Source organism: Heterocephalus glaber, unplaced genomic scaffold (genome assembly GCF_053883595.1).
Source record: "Heterocephalus glaber isolate CG9 unplaced genomic scaffold, H.glaber_assembly_v1.0 deba00001442, whole genome shotgun sequence".
Taxonomy (NCBI): domain Eukaryota; kingdom Metazoa; phylum Chordata; class Mammalia; order Rodentia; family Bathyergidae; genus Heterocephalus; species Heterocephalus glaber.
This window is the reverse complement of record NW_028258296.1, coordinates 13,407,331-13,424,359: the sequence shown is the minus strand read 5'-3', so window position 1 is coordinate 13,424,359 and position 17,029 is coordinate 13,407,331. Positions and strand designations below refer to the sequence as shown.

General features: G+C 41.0%; 1 protein-coding gene across 5 annotated transcripts in view; it reads left to right on the top strand.

Annotated features, from left to right (window-relative positions):
• Zzz3 (zinc finger ZZ-type containing 3) overlaps positions 1-17,029 on the top strand; it is a 67,443-nt gene that overhangs the window by 45,228 nt on the left and 5,186 nt on the right. For 3 of the 5 annotated variants that reach the window (XM_021255500.2, XM_087212925.1, XM_021255502.2), the window contains 8 exons: positions 1,400-1,547; positions 1,634-1,749; positions 2,772-2,843; positions 3,782-3,883; positions 4,428-4,523; positions 7,017-7,169; positions 14,218-14,352; positions 16,483-16,583. In XM_021255500.2, the coding sequence (XP_021111159.1) occupies positions 1,400-1,547; positions 1,634-1,749; positions 2,772-2,843; positions 3,782-3,883; positions 4,428-4,523; positions 7,017-7,169; positions 14,218-14,352; positions 16,483-16,583 (923 nt within the window). The remainder of the gene's footprint in view (positions 1-1,399; positions 1,548-1,633; positions 1,750-2,771; positions 2,844-3,781; positions 3,884-4,427; positions 4,524-7,016; positions 7,170-14,217; positions 14,353-16,482; positions 16,584-17,029) is intronic. The other 2 variants (XM_021255501.2, XM_087212926.1) reach the window with 1 other exon arrangement.

The window sequence follows — 17,029 nt, the reverse complement described above, 5'->3', positions numbered from 1 at the left end:
GGGGATCAAACTCGGGTCCTTGTGCTTGCGCAGCAGGCGGCGAAACCACTGAGCTAAATCCCCGGCCCTCCATCATTATTTTAAAAGACCTCATCTTCTAATTTTTAAAAAGTTGAACGAACCTTAGCACAATATGAAATATTATGCTAATGGTAATGATGCATTATGCCGTAAGCAAAATAAAAACTAAGAACTCCATCATAGGATTTTTCTTGCTGATTTCATAATTTATGACCTGATCCCTCCACTTTATTATGGAGAATTTTAAACACAGAAAAATTGCAGGTATTGTATAATTAACACACTTATGCCATCACCTAAATTCTATAATATTGTAATTGCTTCATCATATCTGTCATTCTGTCCATCACCTCATCTTATTTCAAAGTGGATAGAATGCATTTGATCATTTCAGATATATAGCACTAAAACACTTCAGTGCACATATAGTTAGCATTCTTTTTGACCTCCTTCTTTCCCTCCCCTCTCCTTTCTTCCTTCCACTCTTCCTTTTTACCTTCCTTCCTACCTTCTTTCCTACCAACCGAGCTCAGGGCCTCAGACAGGTTAGGCAAGAACTCTACTACTGAGCCCACTTTATTTCTTAAAGGTGAAATTTGCATACAGTGAAATTGATAAATCCCAATTGTATCTTTATGTAGTTCTGACAGGTGCATATACCTAAATCCTTATCACAACATAGAGATCATAGTGACCTGGTTTTACTAATTATGACAAGTGATGACTTCTTTAATGATGGTTGGTAAAATAACTGAATTTCAAATAACTAGAGGTGGTTTTGGCTTGGGGAAGGTAACTCAGTAGTAGAACATTTGTTTAGTTCACACAAGGGCAGATTTGATAGCTAGCACTGGAAAAAAACAAAAATGAAAGAAAGAAAAGAAAAAAGATGAAAAGATGTCATAATTTTTGTAAATGTGGTAAAGGCTTATGGATCATGAAAGTACTTCATTGTTTTACAAATAAGTCGCACACAATGGGGTATATTTAAAAAGAATTTTGTGTGTCAGGTATTATCTGTTATAATTAAAACATTTCATGTGCTGTTCTGAGAGAAAAAACATGTTTTACTTGACATTTATGTTTGAAGTGTGTTAGTGATGTTTTGGATACGGACATACTGTACTGCACTATTTCTAAATGGTACTTACATTTTACCAAATTCATTTTTCCTTTAAGTAAATGGAAAAATGTCTTCAGCATTTAATGTTTAGACTTAATGTCTCAACTAACTTTATTGTTTGTTAGATTGTTAGTGAATAGAAATGCTCAGTTGGTGGTTATTTGAATTTGGTGACTGAAAATTTGAGCACAGTTGATTATTTCTTGAATTAAATTTATCTTGTTTTTTGTTTTGTTGTGTTGTGTTTTTTTCCAGGCTGATATAGGGCTTCCATATCCACAGAGAGTTGTTCAGTTGCCTGAGATTGTATGGGACCAATATACCAATAGCCTTGGGAACTTTGAAAGAGAGTTTAAAAACCGTAAAAGGCATACTAGGAGAGTTAAGTTAGTTTTTGATAAAGGTAAGAAATCACGCGATAAGAATTTACTTAGAGAACTCTCTGGCAGTGTCTTGCTTTAATAATTCTATGCACCCTTTTGCCCTTAGTAGGTTTACCTGCTAGACCAAAAAGCCCTGTGGACCCTAAGAAGGACGGAGAGTCCCTTTCATACTCTGTGCTGCCCTTGAGTGATGGTCCAGAAGGCTCCCACAGCCGTCCTCAGGTGAGTAACTGATATTGGGGTAGGACGTTCAGAGTTTTAGACCAAACATTGTAACATTTTGCTGTTTTGTGTTCTGGAATGTCCGCAAGCTATAGTTCCCTTTTATGTCAAAGTGCAATTGTATTGCCTGTGTTGTAGGGTTGTCCTGAGGGTTAAATGGGTGTCACATGCCCTATGCTTTGTATGAGGTCTGATACATGGCAGGCTTTTTTTTTTTTTTTTTGTGGGACTGGGGATTGAACCCAAGACCTTCTCATTGAGCTATATTCCCAGCCCTTTATTCATTTTGAAACAGGATCTTGCTAAATTGCCTAGGCTGTTTTCAAACTTGAGATCCTCCTATCTCAGCTTCTTAACATGCCACTTAATAGGGATATGGCAACACTCTTGGGTTGACACATTTTTACTATAAAAGTAGCTGACTGTGGCGGTGCACACCTGTAATCCCAGCACTCAGGAGGCTGAGGTAGAAGGATCGCTGAGAGTTCAAGGCCAACCCAAACTACATAGCAAGACCCTGTCTCAAAAAGAAAAGGGGGCTCTTAAACTGTATGTGATGGTGTGTGCCTGTAATCTCAGCTCTCAGGAGAGGGTCATGAGTTCAAGGCCAGCCAGAGCTATAGGGCTACATAGTGTATAGTTATAGTGTAATGGGACCAGGATTTTTGTTCTGGCTTTGCCCCTGTTGGTTATAGACATGTTACTTTTTTTTTTCCCCCATTTTGAACCCACGTTTCCTTTTTTTTCTTTTTACACTTGATCTTAGTCAAAAAGCTGAGAAGTGATCTTTTTTTTTTTTTTTTTTTAAGAGAGTTTATTATCATCTATATGACAGGATTGTTGGGAGTATAGATGTAAAACCAAATGTAAAATATGAATGTAAAAAAAATTGTGTATACATTAAAAAACAAATTTATCAGAGTATCTTGAAAAGTTCCACAATTGGTGTGTTGTTATTCAGCTATCACAGAGTAGTCTTTGTTATTTTCCCTATGGAGAAACAAGCCTTGTTTTATGTGCAGATGATAAGAGGCCGGCTGTGTGACGACACCAAACCCGAGACGTTTAACCAGCTGTGGACAGTGGAAGAGCAGGTAAGGGGAGTCAGCCCCTAGGGTTAGAGTTGGCGTTACAAGCCAAGCGTCTATTGTATGCATGACTTTAAAACAGTTACACTTAGTTTTTACACCTTTTTGCACATTTAAAGAATTTTGAATTTGAGGCTGTGTGAACTGCTGTTTGGGAGAAGGAACTGGCGTTTCGAGTAGGGATAGAAATGGATGGAGTAAAGTAGATGTTTTCGTAATGCAGCTTTGGGGGAGAAAAAACTCATGAAGCCAAGAAACCAGAGCCTCTGAATACAGTCTTAACTTTTCTTGTGGGGGCATCTGATGAAGTCAGGTCAGAGTGTTCTGTTACCCCTGGACTATGCTGGGGCAGTTTGGGGTGAAGTCTGATGTGTGTCTCGTGTGGGTATTAACACTACAGCTATAATAAGCTTAGCAGTTTATGAAGAACTTTCAGAAACCTTCGTTTCAAGCATCCAGATTATTGTGTGTCTTGCAGACTGTAAAAATTTAGAAGATAGGAGGACCACACAAAGGAAGGAAAAGCCTCTTTGAATATTCTAAATCCAAGGAATTCACGCATACGGTGGTTTTGCCAAAACTGTAGGAGAGAGCCTGACTTATTCTAGCAAAAGATGATCAGTGGAAAGCACTGAGTGTCAAATATATGTCAAGATTTACTTATCTATTTATCAACTTCCTTATTTAGTTTTTGTTTTCTTGTGCTTTTTATTGAAGTGAATAGAAGTCTTTCATAGCTGCGTTCTCTACTCTCATTTTCCCTCAAGTTCCTATGTAGAAAAGAAGCTTTTGCTGCCATGAAGATTGCTAGTAACATAAGCCCCAAGGCTGAGGAAGGAGTACTGCACCATTCGTAGAAATGAAATATGAATGTATTTATGTAGAAATTTAGTGCTTTAAATTGAATACCTTTTTGGTTAAATTTGGTCTTGTGTTTGGCTTAGAAAAAGCTCGAACAGCTGCTCCTGAAGTACCCTCCAGAGGGGGTAGAGTCTCGGCGCTGGCAGAAGATTGCAGACGAGCTGGGCAATAGGACCGCGAGACAGGTAACGGGGCAGGGCCTCAGAGGCGGCCTGGCTGGATGGGCTCACGGGGTGGGACGGCTGCGGCACCATTTCCAGCTGTACAGTGCTGGAGTGGTGCTTTTAAGAAAATTGTTAGCATTCTGTATTTTTATGTTGCTTTCAGAAACAGCTTGAGTTAATCCTGTTTTGGATCATTGCAAAATATTAACAAAAATATAGTGGACTTACCGTGTGTTAAATGCTTAATAAATATTTATTTGCTTTCTGATTAGATTGTGCTAATAGGTTTGTGACATTGCTTCAGTATTCCCTGATTGTCTAAGACATTATTTACAAATTGAAAATATGTATTTAGCTTTGTAATCAAGCAAATTTAAATGTACTTACATTATTTTTTATTTAGGCTTAAAAATATATCTGATGACAGTTTAAGTTTATTTTTAGGTTCATGATGAATTTTAAATTATTACCATTAATTAGGTACACGTGTACGTTGTAGTTTTTTAAATTACTTGAGTATTGTGTGTCATCTCATTATGTTAAAAGGCTTGTCGCATTTCCCTAGGTTGCTAGCCGAGTACAGAAGTATTTCATAAAGCTAACTAAAGCTGGCATCCCGGTTCCGGGCAGAACACCAAACCTGTATATATATTCCAAAAAGGTAAAAAGAAAATAGATGAAAGCAAGCCTTAGATTAAATTCATTAAAGTCAGAATTTTTATGTAAAAATGTGCATGTTTGTCAGTATAGAGTTATTTGGTTTTTATTGTTTTTTGTGGGGTTTTTTTTGGTACCGGGGATCGAACTCGGATCCTTGTTGCTTGCGCAGCAGGCGGCGAAACCACTGAGCTAAATCCCCGGCCCTAGTTTTTAAAATTCTGTTCATGGTAATCATTTCATTATGTTGGCCATAAATGCGGTATAGAATTCCATTATTGCTACTCAGAAAAATTCATTGAACTTTTTTTTTTTGGTACCGGGGATTGAACTCAGGACCTTGCACTTTCGAGGCAGTCAGTGGCACCACTGAGCTAAATCCCCGGCCCAAAATTCATTGAACTTTAATGATTCTGTATTATTTTCTTGGGAGTAATACGAATGAGTACTGCTTAAAAGATTTTATATTGGATTTATATTAGGCCTTTGTGAGGTCAAAGCTTTTAAGATTTTTGATTCTTTAAGAAGTACAATCTATTTTGTATTTTGCTACATAAGCCCCCAAACAGAAATGCTTGTGAAGGTATTTTAGGGTCTTCTCTGCAAGGCTGAAAGTGTGAATGGTGTTACCACCTTCACGTTGCTAATGGGAAGAGAATAGGCAGCTAGTGTCCTACTACTGAGTGCTCCGGGTCAGGTACTGCCCCTAGAAAGAGGACTGGGCTGAAAGTCCATTCAGGAAATTGTCCAGCAGCATGGCCGTTCAGGCTGAGGACACTCATGCTCTCAGTCTGTCTGATACCAAGCATTTCCGCCAATCTGTGTTGCTTTATACACTGAAAAGGCTGCTGTCTGTTTTTATACAGAACCCTGCATTAAACTGTAGCCTGGTTTTATTGTAACTGGAAACAGTAAAGGCACCTAATTGACTTTCTTTAATTGTTCTGATCATTTAATCCTCTCCCCACCACTCTTTCACATAAAACTAAGAGATATGAAAGCCAATACTGTATATATAATATTGTTGCTTTTCCTAATGGGAGCGATTTTATGTAATTTTACATTAAGAAATTGCCTACATAGCTTCATGGTTTGCAAGTTAAGTTGTTTTACCAAGCTTTTGAGACTTGTTTCACTTTGCCTGTTGTTTTGAGTATTTTGGATTTACTCCCTCCTGCCCCAAAACATCTTTTACCTTTAGATATGTAGAGTTCATCCTGTGACTTTGGAGTGTTGGAACCTTGATAACCAGTGGTCAACTTAATGGCTCTAATTTTCTTGATTAGTTTCTAAGCTGACATTATAGATGTGTTGTTTTCACAGTTAAGATTGGATGGTGGTAACAGAAGGGATACTGGAGGAACCTAAATATATTCCTTCCTTTGGGTGTCCTGTGTTTTCAGTTAACAGACATTTTGGATATGACCATCTAGTATAGCCCTAGTCCCATTGATTCCTTGTCATGGTCAAAGTTTAAATTTTGAGTCGGGTGTGGTGGGCACAGGCCTATAACCCCAGCACTTGGGAGGCTGAGGCAGGAGGATTGCTGCAAGTTGGAGACCAGTTTGGGCTATATAGTGAGTTCAGGGCCAGCCTGAACTCCGAAGTGAGACCTTGTCTCAAAAAACAAAAAGTTGTGAAATAGAATGATGGTTTTCCACCATGTAAGTGAGGTTATGTTTTGCTTCTGTGCTATTCAGTGTTCTGCGTAGTGGTGGAGAGTGAGGGCTTTGCACCACAGGAGCCTACTTTGGAATCCGGCTTCCACCACTCTCTCCCTGCAGCACACTGAACAGGAAACTCAGTGTCCATTCTTCACCTTTATGTTAGAGGTGATAACTGCTTTACATGAATGTTGTGAGGACTGAGTGACACTGACTAGGATATGCAATTAGTTGGTGTGGTAATTATTTTCAGACATCCACCATATTGTGGAAACTTTCCTTTTATTCTGGAAAAAATGAGCGTTAGGTAATCATTTTCAGACCTAGTAAGGAAACTTGGCTTTTACTCTGGGTAGTTGCACATCTGGCTCCCCGATCTTCAATAAAATGGTCATAAGAGGAGGTTGATGCAGCCAGCATTGGAATACAGATACGATAAACGCTGGCATAGGAGGACAAGCTGTAGGCCGAGGGTGCAGCACATTGTGTTGCTCTTCGGGTGTTTCTCGTGCATTTCCAGTGTGTCGGGAGTTTTGTGTTTTTTACTTATTTTAAAATATTTTTTTTTACGGAACTGGGGATCGAGCTCAGGACCTTGCGCTTGCCAGGCAGGCGCTGGTGCCACTGATCTAAACCTCCGGTCCTGTTTTGTTTTTTAGAGGTTAAAAGACCAGAAAACGTGGGAAAAGCAATGCTGTACTAAAGGACAGAAGCGAAAAAGTCTAAAACGCTTCTGCTAGGCTTGCTGGAAGTAACATTTATATTTTCATATTCTTCCACTTTGTAATGATTTCCTTTTAATGTCACAATTACAAATTTGTTTTCTCACGTAGTCTTCAACAAGCAGACGACAGCACCCCCTTAATAAGCATCTCTTTAAACCTTCCACTTTCATGACTTCGCATGAACCGCCAGTGTACATGGACGAGGACGACGACCGGTCGTGCTTCCACAGCCGCAGGGGCGCTCCGGCCGAGGAGGCATCGGTGAGCTCTGTTCTTTCACGCTTTGGTTTCCACGCGGGTAGGGCACAGCTTGAGAGCGCCGGGGATTGCTCATCATTCCTGCTCTTCAGAGCCTTCTGGTTTCGTCTCTTAACTAACTAGTCAGATTTAAAGGGGTTTTTTTAATGTGCTTTAAAATTTTTTTTTCTTTGGTACCGGGAATCAAACTTGGGACCTTGCGCTTGTGAGGCAGGCGCCGGAACCGCTGAGCTAAATCCCCGGCCCTAAAATTTTTTTATAAAGAGGATCTCAACATGTAGATAGGTAGGGAGAAGAGTATAATGAACCCTCATGTGCTCACCACTCAACTTCAGCAGTTCCTTCCCGGTTCGATCTGGTTTTTGTGGCTCTCTACCCTAGGTTATTTTGGAGCAAGTCCCACATACCACACAATTATGTTTATAAAAAGGTAATTCTTTATAAAATGAAGTATATGGTCAATTTCATATTTTCCCAGTCATCTCAAGATTTTTTTTTTCAATTTGCTTGTTTCTGGAGCCACATGGAGCCAATATATCACAAAGAGTTTGTTTTCTCTCTTGTTTTATTTTTTCTTTTGCTCACATTTTTTAATTTGCGAATGGATGAAATGGATTACTTGTCCTGTGGCGTCTACCACAGTCTGGATTTTGTTGATTGTGTGTCTTCTCTGCCACTTGACCTGTTCCTGTGTCCCCTGAATTTCTTGTGGATTTCCCAGCAGGTCTGCAGGATCAATCATTATCGATCAGGATTGGTCAGGATGGATCAGGTGAAAGTTTGGGCAGGCAGGACCATTTTATGTGCACTCTCATCAATGTGGTTGTGGCTTTTATTGCCTAGATCCATGAATGTTTGGATGTGACAAAATAGTGATATTCTTTTATTTTTTTTTTTCATTTATTTTTGAAATATTCTATAAAGTAAATCCTCTCACCAGCTATTCCTGGTTATACTAACGTAATATGTATAGAAAAGGCAGGATGTGTTTCAGTGCATTGGTGTTATTTTCCTTTGCCTCTTTCATCTGCCGTAGTCTGTCCACATTGGCTTCTGAGACTCCAGAGGGTTTGATAGCTTCCTTAGAATCAGCTTAGACACGGACAGCTCAGGATCGTCCTGGATGTTTCCTACCTCCTACCTGCAGATCCTTTTGCTGGGAAATGGTATCTGAGATGATATCCTGCTGCTAGAAATATTACTTGCTGCTCAGTTGGTTACTGTTTCTAGGCCTATTTAGTAAACAGAGCTAGTTTTTTTTAAGGATCGAGAAACATAATTATAAATTTATTTCAAACTCACCTTAAGAAATACAGGCCTTTTCCTTACCTTTGTTGATCGTAAATATGCATCGTGTGTCTCCCACACTGAAGATTCCAATTCTCAACACCAGCAGCACTGAGCTCTCCCTGTCCCTTGCTCACACTCCACCACCATCAGCAGGGTGCTTACTGAAACACAGTGTTCCTCAGGGCTTTGTTTCACTTTAGGATATGTCCATATCAAAGTAAAGTCAAATTAGTTTTTAAATCCACATAATTCCTCTCAGTTTTGACACCAGTGGAATGCTAACTTGGCTAAATTCATTTCATTTTACTTTCCATTCATAAGGACTCTTTTTTGTTGTATTAATCCTATCTATTATTTTGCTGTTCCTGAAACTCAGTTTCTCAATTTGATGCATTAAAGGACATAAAGATTATCATATATCTTTCTTAATCCTCTATTGGTACAGGAGGTTTTAATAAAAAGTCAGCAAATAAAAGTAAACTCTTTGGTTCCATTTTGGAGATTAATCATATATTAACTGTATTCATAAAATGCTTTTCCTTTTAAACTTTTCTTTTGAAAAAATAGCTAATATCTGCTGTGTCTTTTGATGTGGCCAGTTTGTATAATTGTTTGCTTTCTGGTTATTAGAATTATTTACTTGAAATATTTATCTAAACTTGCTATATATCAGTCCTGCTAGGGATCTCATATGCAGTCATGACCAAAATATTATGATCTTTGTGCTTATAAATCTTAGTCTTATGGGAAAGGATACTGTGTAGTCACATCACTAAGTTTAAAACATTTTTAAAGTGCTTCAGAGGGAAAATAGGTGCTGTCATAGTTATTTAGAAATACCAGGAAAATTGTAAATTTGAGCCCAGCTGGGGCAACTTGCCAACTTAGTGAGACACTGTCTCCAAATAAAAAAAGGGCTGTGAATAAAGCTCAGTGTCAAGGCTGAGGGTTCAATCCCCAGGCCCAGCCGAGGGGAGTGGGAGAGGTGCCTCCCTTAGGATTGGGGTTTAGGCAAAGGGCCTGGGGGAGCGGCTCTTGGGGGTGATCAGAAGTCGCCAGATAAGAGGTGGTGCCTCATTTCAGTGAAGTCCCGTTTGTCAAGACTGACATATTAACAGATTAACTTAAGTTTAACTTTTTGTTATTATTTATTTTTTAATTAACACCAGTTCAAATAATTCTGGTTCCTTAAAACAGCTATTTAAGATGTTTCTTTATGCTGGGGTTATAGCCCGGGGTGGAGTGCTTGCCTAGCCTGCCTGAGGCCCTGGGTTCAATCCTGGGACCATTAGAAAATACATTTATGAGGCTTCCAGTGGTCAAATTTATAAATTTAAGCAGCAGCTGGAGCTGGACATGGTGGCAACTCCTGTAATCCCACCACTTGGAAGGCTGAGGCAGGAAGACTACTGAGAGTTCAAGGCCAGCCTGAACTACATAGTGAGACCCTGTCTCAAAAAATACATAAACAGCAGCTATAGAGATTGCATGTATATAATTTATTCCTTACACTGCTTTAGCCCTAATAGAAATTCTATTTAAGCAAATTTAAAATTTTATAGCCAGTAAATCTATTTATGAGTAAGTGAGGTTTAAATTTTTTAAAATGTGGTAAGTATACATAACATAAAATTTACCATCTTGGCTACTTCTGAGTATAAGTTCAGTAGTGTTAAGTGTGTTCACATTATTGTAAACCAGTCTCTGGAGTTCTCTTCATCTCACTAAGCTGAAACTTTGTACCTGTCATGGCTTGTGCCTGGATGCTCCCTCAAAGCCTCATGCGGTCATAGGTGGGGCTTTTCAGTGTGTCTGGATCTACACTGTGAGATGCTGAGATCAAGGGTGTGTGATTACTAAATCAGTCCACTGATTGGTTTGGCATAGTTCTGGGTGTGGACAATAGGAAGGCTCACCCTGGGTGTGAGTGCTACCTGCCCTAAGGGCATGTAGCCTGGATATTATATAAGGGACAGAAAGAAGGCTGCTGTTGCTGCTTGTCACTTGCTGCTTTGCTGCTTTGCTACTTTGCTGCTTTGCTGCCTCCTGCCCACCATGAACTGTTTCTCCTCTGTGATCCCCCTCTGCCATGCTATCCTGCGTTGGTGCCTGCCTTTAACTTTGGATATTGGGTATTTTGTCTCAGCAACGAGAAAAGTAACTAAGACAGTACCAATTAGATGGTAGCTGCTCCTCCCCTCCTCCTCACAGCTCCTGGCTGCCGCCAATCCATGCCTGAGAATTTGATTTCTCTGGGTTCCTCACAGACCAGAGGCACACAGGGTCTGCAGGCCATGTGTCCACTCCATGTGCTTGTGTATACACACTCAGCCCTGAATTGAGGCTGTTGGGGAAGCGATTATTCTGTGTTGAACAGGTACAGTCAGACTTACTTTTCTTGTCATGGCTCCTCAAGCCATGCAGTGCACCAACTATTCACAGAGCATTTGCGTGATAGGAGGTCCTGTAAGTAAGCTGGACGAGACAGAGTATACCGGGGGATTAAAGGAAGACTCTGCACCAGTGTGTGTAAGGGACCTGAGCAGCCTTGGCATTTGGTGTATTCAGGCCCTGGAACTGACTCCTGGAGGACACTGAGGGACACAATCAAGCTTTGTCCTTTGCTGAGCTTTACTGAGCATGATGTCCTCAGGGTCCATCTGTTTTGCAGCATGTATCACACACACACACACACACACCCCATTGTAGTGACCGAGGTGCTGAGGTGCTGAGGATGGAACTGGAAGCCTCGTGCATAGGAAACAAATGCTCTACTATTGAGCTACACCCCCAGTGCCCTTTCCTTTTGAAGGCTAAATAATATTCCATTGTGTGTATATATCACCCCTTGAAAATTCATTCATTTGTTGATGGATACTTAGGTTGTATCTGTCTTTTGGCTATCATGAGTCCTGCTGCTGTGAACACGGGTATGTGGGTACATTTTGAGTCCCCACTTTCAGGTTTTTGGGGTATACACCTGGAAATGGAATTGCTGGGTCATATTGTAATTGTGTTCCAACTCTTTGAGGAACCACTATAATACCATTTTACATTATTACAACATTTGTTATTTTCTGTTTCTTTTTTTTATAGTGGTCATCCTACTGGCTGTGAGTTGATTTATCTTTCCTTAATCTTAAAGTTGCTGAGCAAATTTTCTGATATCCTTAGACTTAAAATGCAAGTTAAAAATGTAATATTTGTTCTCTTTGCATCTGCTTTAAATACCTGAATGGAGTAAATTTCATTATAAAATTTCTCTCCACATTATTTGAGCCACATTGTATTTATGCGCATACATCAGTACTTTTGTTGTCTCTCATTGCTGAGCCAGGGAGGTGATGACTATCATTGAACAACTTCCTTTGGGACGTTGAAGTGAAGGAAAGGTAGGAGAGAGGTGCAGGAGTCTCCTGCTCTGCAGACCCTGCTGTCCTGAGCACTTCGGGTCAGTGGTGGGCAGACAGGAAGCCACGGGAGACTTAGCTGGTGAGGACAGAGGTGGAGGAGTGGAGGCGAGAGGACTGACTGGGAAACATTTTAGAAAGTATTAGGTAACAACAGAATTCTTTTCGATTAGCTCTACGATAAAAGAGAGAATGAAAAATTAAGAGTAATTTAAATTTCTGTCTTGAGCTGCTGAGTATGACGGGCAAATGTGGCTTCAAATACCCAACTCTGCAATTAATTATATGACCTTGGGCAAGTGCTACAATTTCTATGAGTCAGTTTCCTTACTGGCAAACAAGCATAGTAGTTAAAATAGCTGACATAGAGGAGGGAGAGGTAGGAGTTGTCTCATCCCACTGGGACTTGGTGGAACCTGCGGTCAGCGTGCACTCATAGGGGAGCAGTGGACCTGTCATGAGGTAGCAAAAGAAGGAAACAGATCCTGAGGATGGGGTGTGGGTAAACTGGGCCAAGAGGAAATGGAAGAGTGATTAAAAATTTCAGTGAGGTTTAAAATAAAATTAGGCCAGGGATTTAATTTAGCTCAGTGGTTTTAGCGCCTGCCTTGCAAGCGTAAGGTCCCAAGTTTGATTCCCGGTACCAAAAAAACCTAAAATTATTTGGAGTAAGAGCTTGAGAGAAGTGGAAAGTGACATTTTAGGTGAGAGATCTAAATTTAATATTTTGTTTGTTTGGTTTTTTGTTTTTGTTTTTGGTACCGGGGATCGAACTCAGGTCCTTGCGCTTGCACAGCAGGTGGGGAAACCACTGAGCTAAATCCCCGGCCCTAAATTTAATATTTTGGAGGCAAAACATATCTGGTTGAAGGCCAGGTCCAGCAGTGTGGCTCTCAAGGTAGGAGACAGAGGAATGGAGGTCCATGGAAACTGTCTGAGGAGAGAGGCTGGACATAGGAACTGTGTACTGGTGAGGATCTTGAAGTTGCCCCATATAATGAGCAATGTGCTCAGTAATTTTGAGAAGACAGCTTTTTTTTTTTTGGTACTAAGGATTGAACTCAGGACCTTGTGCTTGTGAGTCAGGCAGCGGAACCACTGAGCTAAATCCCTGGCCCATAGACAGCTTTTGTATGTATGCACTTTTGATTGTAAAGTTGCTGGTCAGTTTGGGGGTTTGAGTGGTGTTTCTGAACACACTAGAGGCATTGAAAAATATATGGTGTGTGTTTCAATTTTAAAAATGTATTATAGTTAAAAAGCACATTGCCATTAATCCCACTCAGAATATGCCCTCTGTCTTTGAACACATTTATCCCATTGTTCTCACCACTTTCTGAAGCACTTCTGGAAATCCTCTTTCATGAATACCTTTACAAAGTGTAATAAAAAGTATAGTGAGTGCTGCTGCTGAGTGTCATCCAGTGGAAAGGTGGGCTCGTAAAACATCACAGTGGGTCCTCATCCACTTTATTCTCTGAATCTGGCAACCTGCAACTTCTGATTCTTCCCCAAAGTCAAAATGACCAAGAATGGTAAATGTTTTTTGAGTCGGTTTCAGTACATTTAAGCAGCCACGCCAGCTCAGCTAAAGACACTTGAAAGAGTATGTCCAGAACTACTTCAGAAAGTGGCCGAGTGATGGGCTAAGTGTGCTCAGAAGTGAAGGGGAATATTTTGAGAGGGTTAGTGATAGTGTCTTGTACTGTGTAATTTTTATTTTTTTTTAACATTCACTATATGCCAATCATATGTTGTATGTACCTGAAGGTTTGGTGTGATAAATAGTCTTTATACCTTATAGATCAGTTTTTACGGTATCTGCGACTTAATGTACATAGTTTATAGTCTGTTCTACATAGTCATTGTAACTCAGTTTGTCCCCGTTTTCAGTAAGAGCATTGGGAGTACAGAGCAGAAAGCAAGAGCAGAGGTTGCTTGCTTGTTCTTAAGGCAGTGTCCTGTGTACAGGAGGAAGTGTAAACATCTATAAGCCTGGGTAAGAGGAACTGCCTGCAGGCCAAGGAGGGGAGATGATAGGGAGTCTGTGCAGTAACCATGGCTGTCCAGAGACAGGGCAGGATGTGCGGCTTCGCACTCTGTACCTGGGGGTCTGCATTGTGAAGCCTACAGTACAGGTCAGCATTGCTGTTGCATTAAAAAGTTCTCCCAAGTATTAGTGTAAGATATTGCTAATAGTGGCACTAATTTTCCATGAGTTTCCAAGGTGAGATATATTTTGAGTGAAAATATCTTGTCAGTAGAAGAGTAACCTGTATCAGTGTTTCTTGCACTTAGCTAATTTAATGCCGAACTAACATTTTTGTGCTGTATTGTGTTCTTTTCAATAGGATGAAGAAATTATTCCAATCATGTATAGGAATTTACCTGAATATAAAGAACTATTACAATTTAAAAAGTTAAAGAAGCAGAAACTTCAGCAAATGCAAGCTGAAAGTGGATTTGTACAGCACCTGGGCTTCAAGGTACATTTGGCTTAATCTTACACAGCATTTCATTGTTGACAGATGAAAAGAGATACTGGAAGCAGTATCTGGAATGAGAAACCCTAAAAACCTATAAGGGTACAAGGACAAGTGTGTCCTGTCTGCTTCATGTATACAAAGTAGTGGGCCACACTTCTGATGGGACAAGGTTTGTGATGCAGTGTAGAGAAGACGGCATGCAGGTGCCTGGAATTTAGCTTTCTCTCCATGGACTAGATATGCCCATCTGTCCTGCTGTGTAGGTGGAGTTTTCTCAGCTGTCTTTCTGAGAGGCTAACAGAATTCACCCAACCACTGCACAGCATCTGAAAGGACCCATTATGCTCGTGACCTGGGAGGAAACAGGATGGGCTTGGTCCCTGCCTGGCCACTGTCCCACTCTCGAAAGGAATTTAGAGACTCTAAGCAAATAAAATAGTGGAGTGCCACTAAGCGCGCAGACTGGAGAGCAGCAGAGGCTTTGGGGAAATTTTGTCCAAAAGTTCAAAGCATCCAAAGAGGTTAGGGATCCATTGAATGATTTTAAGCAGATAGTATACGAAATTTGTATTTCAGAAGGAATGCCCGACAGCCACAACTTAGAGGAGGAGAGGTCTCTTTTGACCCATAGTTCGTAGAGGTTTCAGTCCACAGCCGGCTGGCTCCAAGGCAGGGTGGCCTGGCAGAGAGAGGAGAGAGCTCATGGCGTGGTGGTGAAGCAGAAGCAGAGCGGGATCTAGGGGGGTAGAGATGGACCCTTCCGCGCTACACCCTCTGGGCCCACCTCCTCCAGCGTCATACCTGGCTGTGAACTCATCAGTGGACGGGTCCCTGGTGTATCACGCCCCACGATCCAGTCACCTCCCCAAAGCCCGCCTGCGAGCACACAAGGCTTTAGGAGGACGTTAGATGGGAACCATGACAGTGGGTTTCAAGCGGAGTGGCTCCTCAGTCACTGGCTACTGGTAAATTTTGTAAAATAGTATTCATGTATTATATATATATAATATATATATATTATATGCAATATATATTATATATTTTATAATATATATAAAGGGAGGCAAAAAAAAAGGACTAAATTAGAGGAGGGCAAGGCTGGAAGGAGGAGTCAGAGATGAGGGTGTCCTGAGTTTGTCTGGTGGCTGTGGACACAGATTGACAGGTTTGAGGAAAAGTTAGACATCAGAACTGTCTGTACTTGTTTGGATTGGCGGGTGTAATAGACTGTAAATGTGGCATTACAGATTTTTCGGTGGTTTATGTAAAAGTATTGCTGTATGCTGTGACTGTTCCAGTGAATTGCAAACAAAATTTTACTTCTGATCTTGATTTTTGGGCGTAGCATTGGCCATACTTCATTAGATGATTTTCCCGCCTGATCTGTCAGCATCCTTACCAGTCCATTGGAGATTTTCCCAACCAGCAGCTCTGGCCTTCGAGAGGAAACTTGCTCCTCCTCATAATTTTGTTACAGGACCCAGCCGTGGTTTGTTGGCCAGTCCGTCAGCCACTCTGGTTGGCTTGATGACCGAAGACTCTAGACAGGGATGCAAGTTGATTCCCAGAATTCCACAGAACATGCAAGAGGCTGTCAGTGCCACCACATGGGGACAGAGCTGCATCTGCCTTTTGTCAGATGTGCTGGGTTACTAGGAGCCTTTAGCTTTGGAGAGTGACTCAGTAAGGTAGGAATATTGGAGGGTGCTGTAGTTGTCCGTGTTTGTGTCAGTGACTCCTCAGAACAGTTCTGTGTGCATTCGGACAGTTTTAACCATGGAATGAGTCAGTGTACACAATTGTCATACACTCCTTAGGTACTTTTCAAGTAAATGGTTGCTAATAACAAAATGCTCAAATTTGAGATGATTTACTTAAAAACGTCTTAAGTAAATAAGAGCGCATTAAAGATTATTCCTTATAATGCTCCTCCCCCACCTGAATCTTGGTCTCGAGGGATGGCCCTTCATCTGCTTGGCTAGAGTTTATGCCCAGTTCACAGCGCTTTTTGTGGCGCAGCTGTCGGTGTGAGGGCAGACTGTCTGCTTGTCATGCTTCCCAGCAGACAGTGGAGTAGAGAAGCTTGTGAAGTGCCACGGCCTGATGCTTTTCTCTTGGAATCTATTGCAGTGTGATAACTGTGGCGTGGAACCTATCCAGGGTGTTCGGTGGCACTGCCAGGATTGTCCCCCAGAGATGTCTTTGGATTTCTGTGATTCTTGTTCGGACTGGTAAGTGTTTTCTGCATTGTGGTCTTGAAATTTGACTGGGGTTTGAGCTCAGGGGTGCTGTACCTGCCTGGCAAGTGCAAGGTCCTGAGTTTGATCCCCGGTACCAAAAACAAAAACTTGACAAGGACAGAGCTTCTCAGCCAGTGAACTTGATCTCCAAACTTCTTTAAAAAGTAGCCACCCTGGAGCTGGGGATTTAGCTAAGTGGTTCCGCCGCCTGCTGTGCAAGCTCAAGGACTTGAGTTTGATCCCCAGTACCAAAAAAAAAAAAAAAAAAGTAGCCACCCTTTGGGAATTCAGTTTTGTTCTAAGTGAGTAGAAAGTTTTTTCTTTCATGGCGTATCTCTGGTAGCTTTCCATGAAAGATTTGGATGGATTAATACATTCAACAGGTTCAGCTGTGAGAAGGTTTTGTAAGGTGCAGACCACATGCATTCAGTGCCATG